The sequence below is a fragment of the Diadema antillarum genome, unplaced genomic scaffold (genome assembly GCF_040938485.1).
Source record: "Diadema antillarum isolate AM-2024a unplaced genomic scaffold, OU_Dant_1.0 seq00000435_RagTag, whole genome shotgun sequence".
NCBI lineage: Eukaryota > Metazoa > Echinodermata > Echinoidea > Diadematoida > Diadematidae > Diadema > Diadema antillarum.
This window is the reverse complement of record NW_027271413.1, coordinates 266593-285278: the sequence shown is the minus strand read 5'-3', so window position 1 is coordinate 285278 and position 18686 is coordinate 266593. Positions and strand designations below refer to the sequence as shown.

The following is an 18686-nucleotide window of genomic DNA, read 5'->3' as shown; positions in this document are numbered from 1 at the left end:
GCTCAGCCTCAGGCTATATTTCTCATCATAATAAAACAAGTTAAGACTATCATTAAACGTACGTTTAATACACATTAGTTCGCATTGCTAATGCTATACAAGTGCAACAACCAACCCAAAACTAAAGCAAATGAACAGGCAAACACTGAAACAAAACTAGCCCTGTAGGCTAGGGCTAACAGTTTTTCTAACGCTGTTAGGCCTGAAACAAGGGTTTCTGCAGTGTTGGCCCTATAATATTTTCTTCTAATAACATCTACCACAAACACAAGTAGCGTCAGACGATTTAGACCTTATGTGGAACGGAAATACAGCATACTTCACAGCGTTCAGCGGATATTCACGCATTCGAAACTACAGCCACTGAGCTGAGCCAGTTCTAATACTACACATCAGCATCTTCACCCGCACGACCGTACGATCGTGAGCACGTAACTACAGGAAACTATAGCCCGTGAAATGCTTATAGAACGAAAAGAACTTATCTATGCTTTCAATGTACGTTAATTAATTGAAGCTGTTAATAATTCACGCAAAATACCATCATTTTAACGGCCAAAACGTATTAGTCGACTTCATTTTTACCAATACTCACCGGTGGAGCAGCAACAGGCAGGGAGCAGACGACTGAGAGCTACGCTGACTAGACGCGCGTTCCGTTTTTTCGGGGAAATACCGGAAATTAGGCTCGTCCATGACAATTCGTTCCGATTGCGCGTTTATCAATCACACGCAAGTTGCAATCAAACGCAAGTCTTTTCTAGCAACGGCGCGCAAGTATCCTACGCAAGTTGCGTGAGATACTTGCGTAGGATGTGAGTTGCGTTTAAACGCAATTTGAGTTTCTTGCAACGGGGCCCGGAACACAGAAATATACACAAAACAAAGCATAAGCAGTACAAGGACAGTTACAATGAAGTATAAACACAGTAAAAACAGTAAGATGTGTGGGAATGACAAAAGGCCATTGGCCTGTCAAAGGTCAAACCCTTGATGGACTGCATCTTACAAGTTTGCATTTTAAAAATTGTGTTTAAATCACAGAACATAAACGGAGACAAAAAGAAAGACAGTAGAGAACATGGCAAGAATAAGATAGAGAGAAGCAATGACAAGATTTACATGTACTAAACTCAAAAGACAAATACAAACAAGCTAATGAGCTACAACAACAATCAATGACACTGATCGTTACTCGCTGTAGTCTCTTTCTGTAACAGAGGCATTGTGCCCAGCACGAGTTATATATCAAGACCGGAGAATTTGTATCTTTCGAGAACTTGACATCGTCTCATTTTCTCGACTAGGAGACGACTATGTACCACACAAGATATCAGAACAAATATATTTGAATCATAGGTATTCTGGAAAGCAAACTCGAATGTAATTTCTGTTAGGTCTCGTCTTAAACCAACGTTATTTAAATGATATTGCCACACAGACTAAATTGTCAAAACATTCTCGCTCTGTGCAGACACTCTGCCAAAGTTAAGACTTCGAGACTCAAGACGGGTACAGTACCACACGTGGTGGGCTGAGGGCCTTACCATTTGTGAGTTGAGCGTGCTGCTGCGTAGCCTGCAACACGTTGGCCGTGTGGTGCGGGGCGATGCTGGCGTAGTACGGATCGTGCGTGCCCACTCCGTTGGTGAAGTGGTAGTCGATGGTTCGCGGAGCGAGTTTCGCCGGCGGCTCCTCGTAACTCGTTCTCGGCGTGGGTGTGGGCGTGGTCTGAGGTTGGGTGGGCGTGTGCTGTTGAGTGTCCACGCGTACTGATTCGCTCTGTGGGAGTTCATTGGTTCACGCAAGAAATTCATGTTGAGGAGTGGCATCGTCATGACTCTTAAACCTAGTCTCGGTTTTCATGATCGATAATTTTATGAAAGATCTCGTGAAACCCTTATCCGAATAAAAGTTACTTAATGTTACACACTCCGTATACTGATTGATTCGTAGCCAAGTGACACGGCATGATTCATGAGGACAATGATGTTTAATGACTTTTGATATCAAACAGTTATCACTTTCTCTTTATTCTCACGAGATACAAAAGTAAAAACATTCATACATGAAGACGAAGGGACAGATACAGAGACGGTTTGAGGAATAGATTGTTACGTGAATAATTGATCGATGCAAAACCAGTAGGGGGCATTATGTTGTATAATATTGCATGCAGCAATGCAGCAAGGGGAGGCGGGGGGTGAACTGAGGAAGACGTTGCCAGATAAAAATGGGTCCGATTCAGACAAACACAAGCCATGCTAAACGCATACCAAAGGGTGACAAAGTGCATTTGCTGCGCGTTGTAGACGGGCGATTATTGAATCAATTGATCGAAGAATACATGAATTGATATCATTTACGAAAGTACACAGATGATGTAAAGACATGGGGAGGTATTCCTTGGCAAGGTGCCGCTATAAACGGCGGAAGCAAAGATTATCAAAATGCTAAATCGTTGGATCATGAATGGGAAATAAAGTTTCGATTGTGCAAGAGGTGCACGAATAGATGAATTTTTCATAAAGTGAATGGGCGGATATATGGATGGATGGATGGATGGATGGATGGATGGATGGATGGATGGATGGAAAGATGGATGGATGCAAGAACTAATAGATACTGCACAGGAAATCGTGTAGAAGACTTCTAACTTTAACGAATAGAATAATGATAAATCTTTGTAGTATCAACAAGACAGTGAGTTAGCGATTTAAGAAATGGACAGACTATCAAAGGAAGTAAAATCTATGGGAACTGACAGAAAAAATAATGTAAAAAGAAAAGGAGAAGGTGGATGGACGGTTGTTGGTTTGGATGAATGCACGTTAGATGTGGATGGGCAGTTAGACGGTAATATGAAAGCTAGAAGGATGCACTTTAGGCGTTGAAAAATGAGGCAAAATAAATACATTTCTCAGCGGGGGGAAATAAATAGACTCATGTGCTGATTCATAAATAGATGGGGAGCCAGAGGTCGGTAAAAAGTTGAATAGGCAAAAGAATGATTCACTAAAAGAGGGCACGAATTGACGCTCACATTTTTTTTCTCAGTATTTATATCTTCTCTCAATTTATTTTTATCATTTTTTTATGGGGGGGGGGTCGGGTGGGAGGGAGTCGGGACATAATAATATCCATTTCTATATCTTTGTACTCTGTCTGTCTGTCTGTCTGCCTGCCTGTTTGTCTGTCTGTCTGTCTGTCTGCCTGCCTGTCTGTCTGTCTGTCTGTCTTTCTGTCTGTCTGTCTGTCTGTCTGTCTGTCTGTCTGTCTGTCTGTCTGTCTGTCTGTCTTGCCCACTTACCGTAGTTACTGTATGGCCAGCCTGCATGAGTTCCATGCGTAATCTCTTGGCGTTCTCGCTCTCGCTCTCGCACGCCGCGGCGAGTATGTGCTCCGCCCGGGCAGACGTCAGGTGCGGCGGTGTCGGCCTCAGCGTCTGGGCGGGAGAGAAATACTATTATGAGAGCATTACTAGAACACAGTGCGGACGAATGGAAACAGAGCGATACTAACAGTTCTGATTATGCTACTCACGGTGTGCTAAACAGTGTTCCAGCAATTCTTTCTCTCTCTCACTAATCTCCCTACGATCATCCTTTCTTAAGTGAATATAATATTCATCCAACCCTCTTTCCATGAATATAGATATGTAGATATGTACATGTATAACTATGTATGTGTGTATATGCATGTGTGTATGTATGTTTATGTATGTATGTATGTATGTATTTATGTATTTATGCATGTATGTAGGTATGTATAAATTATGTATGTATGTATGTTTATGTATGTACGTATGTATTTATGTATGTACGTGTGTGTATGTACATCATACTAAATGGTGTAGGCCACCTATTGATGACAAGACTTGTGATTAGTCGATTAAGTACTAACAGGAAGGTGGGGAGGGAGTCCAATTCCCTGGTAACAAGTGGCGTCCATTGATTTCGTCATCGCGGTTGTGAACTATACTTTTTGATCCTTGCGCGGGGAATCCCGTGTTAAACAAATAACATTTTATAAAACATGTTACGAATACACTTTATTTCCTAATATTATAACATGCTCTATTTTTGATAGCCAATATCCAACACAAATATATATCGAGTCCTTGTGCAATTCTATTTTAGTTTCAATAAAAATACATTTTTTGCTTATTAATCATTCTTATATTATTTATGTAATATCTATAATTATAATCTTATATAGTGCATTCAAGATCATGTACTATTATGTCTGTTGTGTGAATTTCCTCAGAATGTAATGGGAATTTTTTTTTTTCAAAACCTTTCATATATGAGTTGGTGATTTAAAAAAAAAAGAACCATAATATGGCACTACTAGAAACATTCACGATGTACCACAGTATGAGTCAATGTTATTCCTGTGGAAGGTACGGCCACAAGAGTTCACATGATTGCGATATAAAAAGAAGGTAGACAGAGACATTAGCTTTGGCCGTGAGAAGAGCTCGCCTCATATCTATTTCCAGCTGCCAAGACAGTACACGAGTGCCAAAATGGAAAGCGAAAGGCATGCGAAACCCGGACTTTTATTTTTACTTGGCCTCGATCCTGCGGATTTTCGTCGCGCGTGACCGAGTGAGCCCTCAACGTTCACACAAGGAAACTGTCGACCCGTCATCAACAGACCACAGAACTCTTAGTTCTGTGCAACAGACTCGCAAAGGTGCCACCCCCCCCCCCCCCCATGATAATATTAGACAAAAAGGTCTTGCGGAGGTCAAAGAAGATCAACCGATTGATCAGACAACGATTATGTTCAAATTCCCTTAGAAAATGGTAATGACAATGATAAAGCTGGTCAATATTAGGAGTATCATTCATCGTGGATATGGCAAAGAGACAAAAGGGTAATAAAAATTGCAAAAGAAACCTCCACATAACAATACAGAACTATATGACAATGATACGGACGCAACATTTTGGACCCGTCTTAAGATATAGCCCACAAACTGATTCAGAGCCAACTGTTTTTGCTTGGGTTTGATAGAATGTGAATGCTATAGTGATGCCCTATCATTTACAACACTATCAACATTCACATTCTGCAAGAAACCTGAAGAAACATCCGGTTACATTTTGGCACTGGCAAGTTCAGAGAAGCTGCCAATGCAAAGTGCATACAATTACTTATCCCGAAACCCTTCTGTACCCCAACCACCAAACGCAATTTGTTTACAATTCGTTTTTATGCAACCTTGATAGATAGGTACTAGTTAGTTTCAACAAAACACAGAGAGAACGAGCGAGTAAATCATTTCATATAACTCCGGCCAGTGGTTGGCGGATTTCAGTCTTTTCCCCTACAAGGTCACAAACATGACAGCAGCTTATACGAGGTTAAGCAGTCGACGAGAAGAGTAGGCGTGCATTAAAGGCAAAAAGAACATTTTCCAACTCTTTGGCACTTCATAGACAACGGAACATGAGATAATGATAGTGGTTGAACAGATGTTCATCAATTTTACAGTATACACGCAAAATGTGATAGGATACAAAACAAACAAAGCCGAAATATCTGGCTACATTCTCAAAAAGAATACACGCGATCAGAAATCCCGTGAATAAAATCGAATAAAAACAAATACAGTCAAACCTGACTCGGTCGTATATAGGGGGACCGGGAGAAAATCATTCGACTTATGTGTCTTTCAACTTACGCGATGGCATTGATATAAGCTCCTATATGCACTTCGGGGTAGAATATCTCTTCGGTCTAGCCAAATTGTTGGCTTGTTCGAAGTCGACTATTAGTCGAAGTTGACTGTTAGCGAGATAAATTCTGGGGAAATATCAGTCGCTTTCACAGGACCACTGTCTACATAATGATTGCCAGTATACACTTTACACTTCGTACTAACACGAATTGTTCATCGTAGCTGAAATTAATGGTCTTTATGATAATATGACCCGATGGTATATCTGAACTTATGCCATATTGTGGGGTCTCATATGGTCTTATGATATATCTGGTCTTATAGCATAATCATGGTCTTATAATGGTCTCATGATATGATGGTCAAAACAGAGTTGAATGTTTAATCTGTGTATTTACCGAGTCGAGTCCATTTTGGTCCCTTTGGCGTTTCATTCGTCGGCAACTCTTGAGGTAGGTGCGAATTCTCTTTCGGGCGCGCTCGTGGAATTCCGGAAACTGTCGGTAGCAGGCCTCGATGATAGCCTGGATCTTCTCTTTGGGCTGCTTCGAGATCGGAACCATCCGGTCTAGGTTTTCGTCCACGAACAACCTGACGAACATCTATAGAAATGAAACGTTTTCTTTAGTAAAAACATAAAAGGGCGCCTGCAGAGTACAACTTATGATGCATGGGATAGATTTATTCCAATGCATTGTATAAAATGACAATCTCGCGTTCGCAATGCTTTGTAAGGTCCCTTACCTTACATACAGGATTGTTGAATGTTAGATAGTATGAATACATATCAGCCTGAAATATGAGTTTGATCGTTCTTTTGATTACGTTCTCTGCTGTGAATGACTTGAAAAAAAAAATGTTTTATCTGCTTTTTCTCATTATATTCCCAGTCTATTCCAATCAGGAACCCTAAGGGGGGGGGGGGGGGAAAACTTTCCTACACTGAATGTGTAGTAGGGGCCTACTTGCTATTACTTGCTGTGGTTAGAAAGTGTATCTTTCACAACACCTCTTCTTCCTTGAAAAAATTAAGTTTGCACGACCGCGGTAAGGGATAATATTTGCTATATAAATGTTTTCTTTCGTGCTTATGTAATACAAATATTCATCTCCCAAGCCCAACTTTACCAAAGAGTAATTCTTTATGATTTTGTTTTTACTGTCATCTAGATTTTATTCAGCAACAATAGCAACAAGTTCTTGGTTCACAGTTTATATATAAAATGGTTCCCTTTTCATTATCAAAATACATGCATGATTGAAAAATCAGTCTTTCCAGTTGTTTGAAGAAAATATAAGTTCTTTGTGAACTTTGTCTTTTTACTGTTATCTAAATTCAATTAGCAACAATAACAATGCTTTCCGGGCTTCACAATTCATATACAATATTTCTTTTGTAAATTACACACGATTAAAAAGTTAGCTTTACCAGTTTAAGTTGTTTGAAGTGATGATTATATAAGTTTTTTTGTGAATTTTATTTTACTGTCATCTAAATTCAATTAGCAACAAAAACAACATTTTCTTGGCTTCACAATCTATACACACCTGTAAAATATTCACTCTTTACCATCTATAGTATGGTTGAAAAGTCAGCTGTACCAGTTATGAAGAGATATATTGCACAATTAACTCCGCCCACCCCCACGGGAGATGTGTTTATGATATTCATCGAGTTCCCTCAACTTGATTCGTGCACTATTCAGCACTGCACACTTTTCTTGTCCTACCTACACAGACGAGCACACATTCAAAAACGCAGAAACACACACGAACACATACTCAAATACACAAACACAAGCACACATACATATTCATTACACACACAAACACACACATACAAATACATACACACACACACACACACACACACACACACACACACACACACATTCATAATATACACAAATGTAGAAGAGGTGCAGACATAGCACCCATACATTCTGCAGCCTACAGATAGACGATATCCTCCGCTTTCCTCTCATACTTCCTTGTTCATCGAAACACACGAGGAAGTATCTTGAAGAGGGGCTCAGACCTAGAGCTCATTTACCGGGAAAACCCTGTACTTCATCAAAGTTGTTTTCCCTCTCAGTCCCCCCCCCCCCCCCGTCCTTCCCCTTTCACTTCACTTTCTCTCCCTCTCTCCCCATCTTTCATAATCTCTTTCCCTCTATGTTTTTTCTCTCCCTTTTTTCTCTAGAGATTGGAAAAACGCAAAGTGCAAAAACGACATTATAACGTACCAGCCCTTGAAAGTACAGACACGCAATTATATACCCATGCTCTCCGACACCTCCTACCCCCCCCCCCCTCCCCGCTACTAATCATGTAACATCCAGAAATAATCGAGGAAGCAACACAAAAGTCCATCCTAGACTGCTCTTACAAAGTCATACAAGACTTGATGACATACGGCTCAAGTACGACTGTCCACAAAAGGAGATATTATGGACAGAAGTGGGGGGAAAGGATAAACGCGGTGAGAAGAAAATCAGGAAATGAGTACCTATATGCACTTAACAAAAGAGACACAGGTATAACAAGATAGGGTGGGAAAAGAAAGAGAGAGGGAGAGAACATGATTCTCTCTCGTATATAGTTATACAGAGTATGATCCTACTTATACGCGATGCTGTGGTGGAAAGAAAAAACCCATAGGGTGGGGGAAATTGAGACACTGGTTTCTAAGCGTGTCTGTTGCTGCACCCTTCGAACGATCCCCGGCGAGTCCGATTACGGGCATTCACTTCCTTGTTTCGCTTCGGAGGGGTCCTAAATTTATATTATCATACACCATGGCATACACACAGACACACACACACACACACCCATAGACACACATACACTGAACACACACACACACACACACACACAACCTCAAAGGGGAACATGCTCCGCACTCGTGTTCCTTTAAAGGGGGACATGACCATGTTATCTTTCTCTCCAGTGATTTGATTGACAACTCGGAGAAAAAAAGTTTTCTCCCAGCGATCAAAGGTGTACAAACGAACAATAATTATTTTGTACATGAAGTTGGTTGTCGAAATGACGCCACAGTGCATCTACGTTAGACGGATCTTATCTCAGAGAGTGATATTGTGCAAACTTCTATGTTGTACGAAAGTTGAGTTGACAAAATGCTGAACACTACAGTTCAGCTTCAGGGACTTGATTTGATGACGTGATGAAACCACTAAAATAAGACGCACTCAAAAAAGTCTTGTGTAATGTTTTTGCTCTTTTTTGACTGGCAAGCTCTGTGGAGCAAGCGTACACATCACACGTTGATCTTTACTTTCCCCCTCGTTGATAGAATGCCACTATATAAGTTAAAATATTAGTAACCGTCATATCTGAGACTGTGGTAACTCCCGCTTGGAGTTATCACATAGCACGTCGGCTTCTGGTAAAGAGGGGGTTTAATGGAATAGTTGATACGGTCATCGAATGCCATACCATGTCTGTACAATTGCAGGTAATCCATCGTCACAATACGCCTCATCGTTCACAGTCATCCGTAAAACATAATCATAATAAAGGACATTTATGCGGCGCAGCTACTATAATAATATACTCTACCGAGCATTTCATGTTATGGTTCTATTCACATTGCTGTCCTGCTTGTAAAATGCAACTCTTCTACCAGCTACTTACGTTTTTCAATAGCTGAATATGCCCCAAGTTTTCCAATAACCTGCAAGCAGGGGAACTATGGTGGTAAAAAATAAAAGAATAAAAAATGTATATGACGCGTAATCCTGCCCACTTACAAACACACGCTATCTCTACTTTGACACTCACGTTAAATGCTTTCAATCGCTCCGGATCGACTCCCGGCGCGTTGTCGGGCAGCTTGTCGCTGTCGTCGTCACCATCGTCATCGTCGTCCTCATCCTTGACCGTGAGATCTTCGGGCGTCTCCCGACTCGACTCGCCAGTGGCTGCGGCCAGGAGGCTGTACCCGTACCCGTTTGAAGACGCCTGCCGGGGAAAAAAAATGGATACGGATTAAATAAAGTGAAAGAACTGCACTTGTTGTTTTTGTTTGTTTGTTTGTTTGTTTGTTTACATGCTTGCTCGTTTGTTTTTAGCTCTAAGAGATGACATTCTATAGGCACGGAAGATTAGCAGATGGATATGGATTAAGTCGTGTCTACACATAGATGTTCTCATAATCATAATCATCACGTCGTCACAACAACGGATTGAAATAAAACGTGGTCTTGCAAGGAAGCACAATTGTAGGGCATTTGTCAGTTTCATTTGTAGGCAAACAACTCTGATACTTGGATACACAATGTTTTCTTCTCTTATTTATTATCTTTATTTTACCAAGATAGTGCATGGATAGTGGTATCCCCGTAGCTTCATTGCCATGCCTCCTAATTTGTTTTTCAAAAAAATATGCCAAAGGAGTGAAGGATTTCGTTGGAACACGGAAGCCAACGTGTTCGAGTTACAGCTGTCCAAGGGGGAAAATCTACGGGCCATCTGGTGAGAAGGCAGTGCAATAAACCTAAGGGTATGAGCACTGCCACAGATCATAAAAAGGGGTGGCGGAGTTGGAAATGATTCTACGTGTACCCGCCTACAAATCCGGTTCTTTGCTGTTGCAGTCAATATCATGTCATAACGTCATCAGCATTACGTTATGAACTACGGGGGATTTACCAAAATGTAGACAGAATTACCACTCCCGCGCTTGAAATTCGACTCCAGGAAAGGAAAAGCAAAATCCACCCCTTTCGATTCCGTGAAAAGCTCAAGAACAACAAAATAATGGCTTCGACAGAGGTGGATTTCAGTCGTTTTCACACATGAGATATTCTACTCTGAAAACCGTTGCACTGAACTACATACAACTACCACATCATTGACTACCATTGTACTACCACTTAAGCCACAAATTACTTCTTCTACTACTTCCACTACTTTTAATTCTTCTCCTTCTGCTACTATATACTAATACTACTTCTTCTTCTTCTTCTTCTTCTTCTTCTTCTTCTTCTTCTTCTTCTCCTTCCTCTTCTACCATTATCCCTTTGCCGATGCACTAAGCAAACCACGGATATTATTTTATTGTTAGTGCAGTGATGCAGAAGTTTGCCGACAACACACTCTGCCCCACATCCCCCTATACCAATTTCCAACTTATAATGGCAAGTAATTAATTATTTTTAGGACATTAACGAAGTCATTTTGCTCGACATTGATAGCAAGGCTCGCTGGAAATAATCACAATCAGTTGAGACCAAGAGGAAATTTCAATAAGATTCTAATAAAGAAAGAAGGGGGGAAAAGACTAAATGAATACCCCGAAAACTTGGCCGGGTGACGGCGCATCCGGGGGTGCCCGCATTATCGACGATTTGGGTGCGCCGTCGGTCTTGGCTTGTGTGTCTGGCTCCGCCGACGATCTCCCGTGCTCATCTGGTGTGTGTGTCCCCTGGTTACCGCTCTCTTTCATCGTTTCGCCTGGATACGCGCGGAAGAGGTCATATAAGAATAAGGGGTAGAATGGGAGAAAATCACGTGAGGTGCATGGGAAGAAAGTTTGCTGGAAATCAGGTTTCCTTGATCTCAATTGCATATATAAAATACCTAACTATGCCTACTCATATAGTCGTAACTTGTCCATAAAGATTACACTTTGCGTTGGGTTAACAGTAATACTGTCTTCAGTTGTTGTTTGTATTGTTTTGTTTTGTTTCAAATCTTTAGCGTCCTGATAATTTGTAATATTATCTTCAGGCTTCCCCCCGCCCCGAGCTAGAACCAGCCTGACCAGAGAGGTGGGATACAAACCAACATCAATAAGGAATGGGAAATATTTTAAATACACCATGCGTGTATTTAATGGCATAAAAACAAACAAACACGATCAGATGACACTTTGCTGAGGTGCTGAGGTATTTTGGGGCACTATATCACGTGATAATTAACGATGGCATTCAGCAGATACAGGGCTATTTGTTTTTGTGAAAAATGTGTATATCACCCTCTAGTAGCAAAGTAAGCGGCAATAACAAGTGAAGACGTATAGATAACGAATTGCATCGCCTGATATGCATGAACAATGTTGTCGTGAGATCTTATCATCTATTACTTACAGGATTGACAAGATTTGTAGAAGCACATTCTGCATAGCAGCGATAATTCTAACACAGTTATGCAGACAATACATGTACGTAGTAATTATATGCAGAAAATATTCAAAATATTCAAAATATTCAGGTATATTTATTGACATATTTTTTGGCATATGATTTAGATAATTGTCGAAAAAGACTCGGGAAGTTGTCACGTACGCATTAATACTCTCTCTCTCTGATTGTATCCAGCAATTACAGGACATTTCATAATTATATATAAATGACTATACGAGAAGTAGATAGTTTATTCATGAAGCTAATCTTGTAGCTGAACACACGGTCGCTTGCTGATGAATTACCCATCAAATCCTAAGGAAATTTGGTTGTTATTGTTCTTTTTTTCTGCAGGAACTGATAATCTTGTCGTCAGCAAATCTTAGTCTCATGCTGGAGAAAGATTAGGCTGACTGCAGTTACTAAATTTGCACGAGGTCAGAAAGGCGTTTGCAAAAAACAAAATCTTAATTTGAGGGAGAAAAAGAACTTTTATATTCTTTTAAAAGGTGTTGCCAATCTACGAATAAGTTAGGGATATTTTAACAAATAAAAACATTTAGGAAACGCTGGCAACAAAATAAAAAGCTACATACATTCAAAACTATAATGGTTAAAATGATATTTTACTTTGTCTATTTACATTATGACTTATTAGCAATGAATAGAAAAAAGAAAGAAAAACACGATAAAGTGACACACAACATAACCAAAGTTATGTAACTGATAGATTTTCGTTGTTCTTGTTTTTGGGGTGCACAAAAATAGAACTTGCAGTTCCTTCAAACAAGTGCAGTCCCGTCGCTAAGAAAGATACTGAGAAGCAGAATCAAACACATAAAAAAAGACATACAGATAACTAAGCAACTAACAAGAAGTATGATGTGTTTCCCTCTTTTTCGTTCTAAGCTTACTGTTCATTGATACATTATCAATATTTACATAATTATCGATATGATTTAAAAATATATATATTTTAAATCCGTTTGAAGGAACCAAGATCCGTGTTGGAGTAGGTGCATGTTTGAAGGTGTTCTAAAACACAGTGTCCTCATACTCATGAACGAGAATAAAAGTGTGAAAGGATGCGAAGAGGCGTGGCAAGTTTAGCAACGATAACGTTACAGTCACGTGACAATTATATCGGCTTTATACAGCTAGACCTTATGTGACGTCACACTATCGTCCACTGTGTTGTGTCTTCAGGATCTAATTAGTCACTACATCATTAGCATTGATACATTCATCTATGTGACCGTGCACCTCAAAACGAACATAAAGTCGCACACACTGATTTTGCGTGAGGACTGAAAATAATTGAAATGGGTCAACCTAGCCGAACTTGACTTTTTCATATTTTCTGAAAGAGCAGGTCTTCTTATACGTTATGCTGAAATTTGGTGTCATGAAACGGGCAGGAAAGTGTGTTTTTTTAGCAGTTTATCTCGAAATTTTTTGGTAGAATAGTGTGATTAGGTGTGTGTTTAAAATCCCTTTTTCATTTCTGAAAAACCTTGTCCACACTCTTCATTTTCAACTCTAATAACTTTTGAAAGAATAGTGCTACTGCTTTGAAAGTTGGCATTAACTATGGACAGAATGTGTTAATGAGGCATGCTTAATTTCAGTTTAATTTGATAATCCCTTCATTGTTGTTACTCTGGTGGTTTACTTCCTGTTTTTTGTCCCATTCATCGCACAGCCAGCACGGCTTGGTAAAGATTAAGCGCTTGAATAGACACTGTACTTCAGAGCCTCTTTTCTCAGTTCACACTTTTCCTGAGTTTGTGCTTTCTTTCCAATATTTAGATAGGTTAGAAGAGTCCATTTGATTTGAGTTATACATCATTTTAAAGCTTAAAGTCTGCTCTTTCAGAATATGGTCTTAACTAAAAATTCATGTCTGGCGACTTTTTGTTTGTTTTGAGGTGCAGGGTCACCTATGATCTTTATTTGCGGTTGTCTATTTATAATTTTGCATAGTTATGCAAATACAGTGATATGCACATACCGCATGGCTGTTACATTATTGTGTCGCGTTCTACTGTATAATTATGTCTGTCGTTATAGATTGTGGTGAAATGTGATGTGTGACAGTCTACACCTTTTCTGCATAATATGAGTATCCCTCTCCGTGATCTCTGTCAAACATTCACTCCTCTATCTCTTTAATCCCCTCCTCCTCCCTCTCCCTCTCTCCTTTTTTCTCTTTTTTTCTCTTTGTATGTACAAATGTATGCGTCCATCTATTTTGTTATATATTTATCGATCTGCCTATCTCTATATCTAAATATATCTATCTATATTATACACACTAAAAATAAAATGGTAGATCCACATTTCAAATGTTATCACACCTCCAATCTTTTGTAATATATTGAATTTCACAATCAAAATGTTAAATGTAGCATGCAATAATGTTGAAGTACCATTTTTAGATATGGTAAATTCAATATATTGAGTGTTATATCTAACATCGACGGAAAGTTCGGAAGAGTGAAAACATTTAAAATGTTGATTTACCATTTCACTTTTCAGAGTGTATCCATCCATCCATTATCTATCTATCCATCCATTATATCTATCTATCTATCTATCTATCTATCTATCTTTCTATCTATCTATCTATTTATCTATCTACATGTATGTATGTATGTATGTACGTATGTATGTATGTATGTATGTATGTATGTATGTATGTATCTATCTATCTATCTATCTATCTATCTATCTATCTATCTATCTATCTTTCTATCTATCTACGTGTATGATCTATCTATCTATCTACGTGTATGATCTATCTGACTTTTCCACTGACACGTGCATATGCATAGGGAACACTTCTTTAGGGCGGTTTCCTTTCTACGAAGGAGAAGACAGTGTTTAGGCGCCCTTTGCCCCCCGCACCGTTCGAGCTCGCCAATACGGTTGATGTAAGGCACGTGACATGTCGATGTCTGGACGACTTCCACCGGCAGATTCGCCGTTCCCCGTTGGAGTTGGGTTGTGGATTGTAGTATGACTATGAGACTAAATATATCCATGACGTCACCTGCAGCCAACATCAATGGTCTCTCTCCTTTTTATCATTTCTTCTTCCTTTTTTTTTTTTGTTTTGTTTTAATATCATCGAATTTCTTGGGCTGTCGATGGCCATCATGTGACGACCGCAAACACATTGATCTCAAGCCATTTCAGAGTTTAAAAAAAAAGAAAGAACTCTTTTGGAGGCCCACAACCTCCTCCCCAGCCCAATCACAGAAAAAAAAAATGGTTACATTAGTCTGATAAAATTTTACCCTTTCCCACTCAAACTACCTGGTAATTTCAACAGTTAAATCTTTCTTGTCTTACAGTCAATACAGATATAAGGCACTTCACCTCACCAAGGATCCCAATATAGGCAAAGGGTTAGGAGTGAAATCTATCCCTCGCACGTATTGACACATCTCTCTATCTTATACCAGGGAGGTGAGAGTCCCTGCTTATACGGCATATACCAGCTACCTTTAGCAAAGTTAGGACTAGTCTCCGTCACCAGGAATTTTCTGTCTTTTAACAGAGAACTGGAATACGTGGGTGTGGTATATGATACTTAAATAGCGCGATGGGTCTCCATTCAGGCTCTATAAGTAGCTGTAAATTAATTTTGTAATTAGTAGTAGAATTAATGTTACGGATTAAATTCTACAAACGAACTCATTTAGGGGTAGTAAGAAACAACAAAGAGCAACAACAGCACCAATTGTAAGAAAAGTTAAAGACGAGAAACAAACGAGAAACCATTTTTCATTCAAACCATCATCACAAAGGGGTGTAAATAGCCTCAAGATGGTTTCATGCGGAAATCAATTGGGTGACAGGAAAAGAACTCTTCCTAAGGTAACGGTCTTTTGAAGTGTCAGATGCTTGAAGAACCCTCCTCCCCCCCCCCCCCCCCCAAAAAAAAGGGAGATTGGGGGCTTCATAGAGAGCTATAGTGCAGGCAAAATGTCCTTATTTTTGATAGCCGTGACTCTAAAAGAGGAATAAAATGATGACAACGTCACTGGCCTGGACATCCCCGTTTCTTCTGGTTTCGTGATGTGATTGTGGGCTCGTCTCGGATTGAAATGGGGGCGTGATAATTTTGTGGTTGGGATAACAAGATACCACTCTTCCCTCTTACACAAGAATTTGCAGTGAACTACATCAATCAAGTCCATGACATCCCAACGGTATCGACAAATACGCGACATTGGCTCATCTCACCGAGACATTCATAGCTTATTCCAGTTCATCAAGCTATCACAAGGTATGCATTGACGAAAAACTTTCCATTGTGGTAAAAAAAAAAAAAAAAAAAAAACTGTAACTCGCTTGGAAGAAAATCAAATAAACATCCCAGTATTTCAACTGTATAGAGTCAAATTATAAAACTATGAAAGTGGGAGGGGTCGATCCGCCCTGAACATGCGGTACACCGTGTATACATGGATAATTCTGGCAGTTGGGATACAGTCATGTAATAACAGGAAACTCGTGAAATTATTTTCGATTTGCATTATTATGCCGTACGTTCACCTAGAGTCAGTGTAATCTGAATGATTCGTTTTTTCACCGATCAGCGCCAAAACTGATGCTCCGCTGATCACAGTATACGAGGAAATTTGGAGGAAGTACGGAGAATAGCAGTCATTTTTTACTGTCTACGTGCACTGCAGCAACAATCACCCATTTGTCTGAAGGGGGGGGGGGTAGGGACTCTTAACAGATTTAGCATATTTTAACATCAATATTTGACATGATGTTGATCTAACACAATAGAAAGCTGGAACATCGATAAACAGATCTGCAAAATCCGCAGAGGGAATCACAAGGTAAAGTACTTTGAATGTTATGCAATCACAGTTATTAATCTTTGTTCTAAAGATTTTGATTCTGATTTTGATCCAAATTTTGATCACTTGATCAAAACGTTCCCGACTTGACATTATGCTCTTTTGTTTGGTATACCAAAGACAAAAAAAAAAAATCTCACAAAGGAAATTGTATCAAATCAATGGTCGTTGTAATGAAAGATATTATGAAGAACAGGCTGAACTTCATGAATCTTGTTTAGATTAGTGTAGGAAAATTGTATGTTGTGTGAGGAAATGGAAAAACGGATTAATTTCATCCAAGAATTACAATAATAGCACATCAGTGACACTCTCATTACGAGTACTGGGTTGTTGCGGAAACTGTCATGGCTATGACCACACATTTCTGTAAGCATACAGAGCTGATAGCACTGGAACATGCGAGCTCAGCTGTTGTTCTTGTTTGTTTGTTTGTTTTTTCTAACACACTCACAAAATCGGTATCGCTTCCGGGACGCATTTCCCTTCAGAAATTTCGAAGAAGTACCTTGCGAAAACAGCGGCCTTTTTTCGCTATACTTTTCAGGAATTTATGAAAGAAAAGGAGGGAAGAAAGAAAAAAGGAGGAGGAGGAGGAGAAGAAGAAGAAGAAGAAGAAGAAGAAGAAGAAGAAGAAGAAGAAGAAGAAGAAAAGATAATGCGTCGATTGAAAACGCGAGAATAACATGCTTTATAAAAAAAAAAAAAAGTTCCGATCTAAAAGAGGGTTCTTTGATTCTTGGTATCTACATTTTGAACCAAATCGCCAGACTGCGTGGTTTTCCCAACTTTACTATTTGGGACTTATGACAGTATCATGGTGACGAGTGGCATATTTCTATCATTATGCTCTTATGACTGAAAATAAAAAGTGCCTCGGAACATGATACCAGTCAGTCTGTCTGAATTCACTGCACTTGTGAGAGTCAAATAATTGAACATGGCGAGGAATCGACGCTTAAAACACGTCATGCAGCTGAAGCCAAAACGTCTTCTACTCGATATATCCAATTAATGTTTTCCATTAACTCATTTTGAATAGATTTCTGCGAACACACTGACCTTTTATCACCATTGTAGAAGACGGAAATTTGGCGCGAAATTTGACACAGTCAATATTCCTTTATTGCCTGATTGACATCATTAATCCTTATCTCTCCCTGTGGCTACGTGATCGCCCCAGAAGGTGGCTATAGCCCACGTTTCCCTCCCTTATATTACTTCCGTGATATCGTTACTTCCTCGTTATTTCGTTGATACTGAGATTTTGAAATAAAGGAGCTTTCTGCTTTGTTTTTAATTACCCTGAAATACACAAAGAGAATCTTTGTGGTATTTATAACATCATGGTATGCACATGAGAATGTTGCCCGTATAGGTAATGTGAATAAATGGAACTGATTTCAAAGTAGAATAGCATTGTACAACTTTTGTTAGTCGATATAGGGGGAAATTTCATGATTATTATTCACAACATTCGATTGATTACACGTAAGCCTGAAGATATAAAAGAAATAATGGCAATGGTATATGTTCTTCCTCGTCGGAAATCTTGCGTTATCGGTGAAAGTTTTTGCTGATTTTGCTATAACCCATGTTTCCCACGCCTGCTCGAGTATACTCGGGACTAGTCTTCTACGGCTTAAAGGGAAAATCTGGAACAAATTAAAGTTAATGTAAAAAGGAAGAGTTCAATCTTACAAGCGCAACAATGTCAGTTTGATTAAAATCGGATGAAAATTAAGGAAATCCTGAAGTTTCGCTATTTTTCTGGCACAGTTGTTTAACAGACAATATTATGAATATACAAATAGTGAAATGATGACGTCATCCCCTCTAATGTGTTGTACAGTATGTACCATGGAATCATGAAATTTCCAGTTGTTTGATAAAACACAATTGTGCACAAGTCTCAAATTCTGATGTATCTGACTGATAATTATTTTGATGTTATTCAATGATAATAAG

General features: G+C 39.3%; 1 protein-coding gene across 1 annotated transcript in view; it reads right to left on the bottom strand.

The window, feature by feature from the left end:
- Window positions 1–1503: 1503 nt before the first annotated feature.
- Window positions 1504–18686, bottom strand: part of LOC139732565 (nucleolar protein 4-like) — a 138143-nt gene continuing 120960 nt past the window's right edge. The window contains exons 6-10 of the mRNA XM_071643418.1: window positions 11007–11265; window positions 9494–9673; window positions 6059–6291; window positions 3320–3437; window positions 1504–1782 (exon numbers count right to left, since the gene is read on the bottom strand). Coding sequence (XP_071499519.1) covers window positions 1504–1782; window positions 3320–3437; window positions 6059–6291; window positions 9494–9673; window positions 11007–11265 — 1069 coding nt within the window. The remainder of the gene's footprint in view (window positions 1783–3319; window positions 3438–6058; window positions 6292–9493; window positions 9674–11006; window positions 11266–18686) is intronic.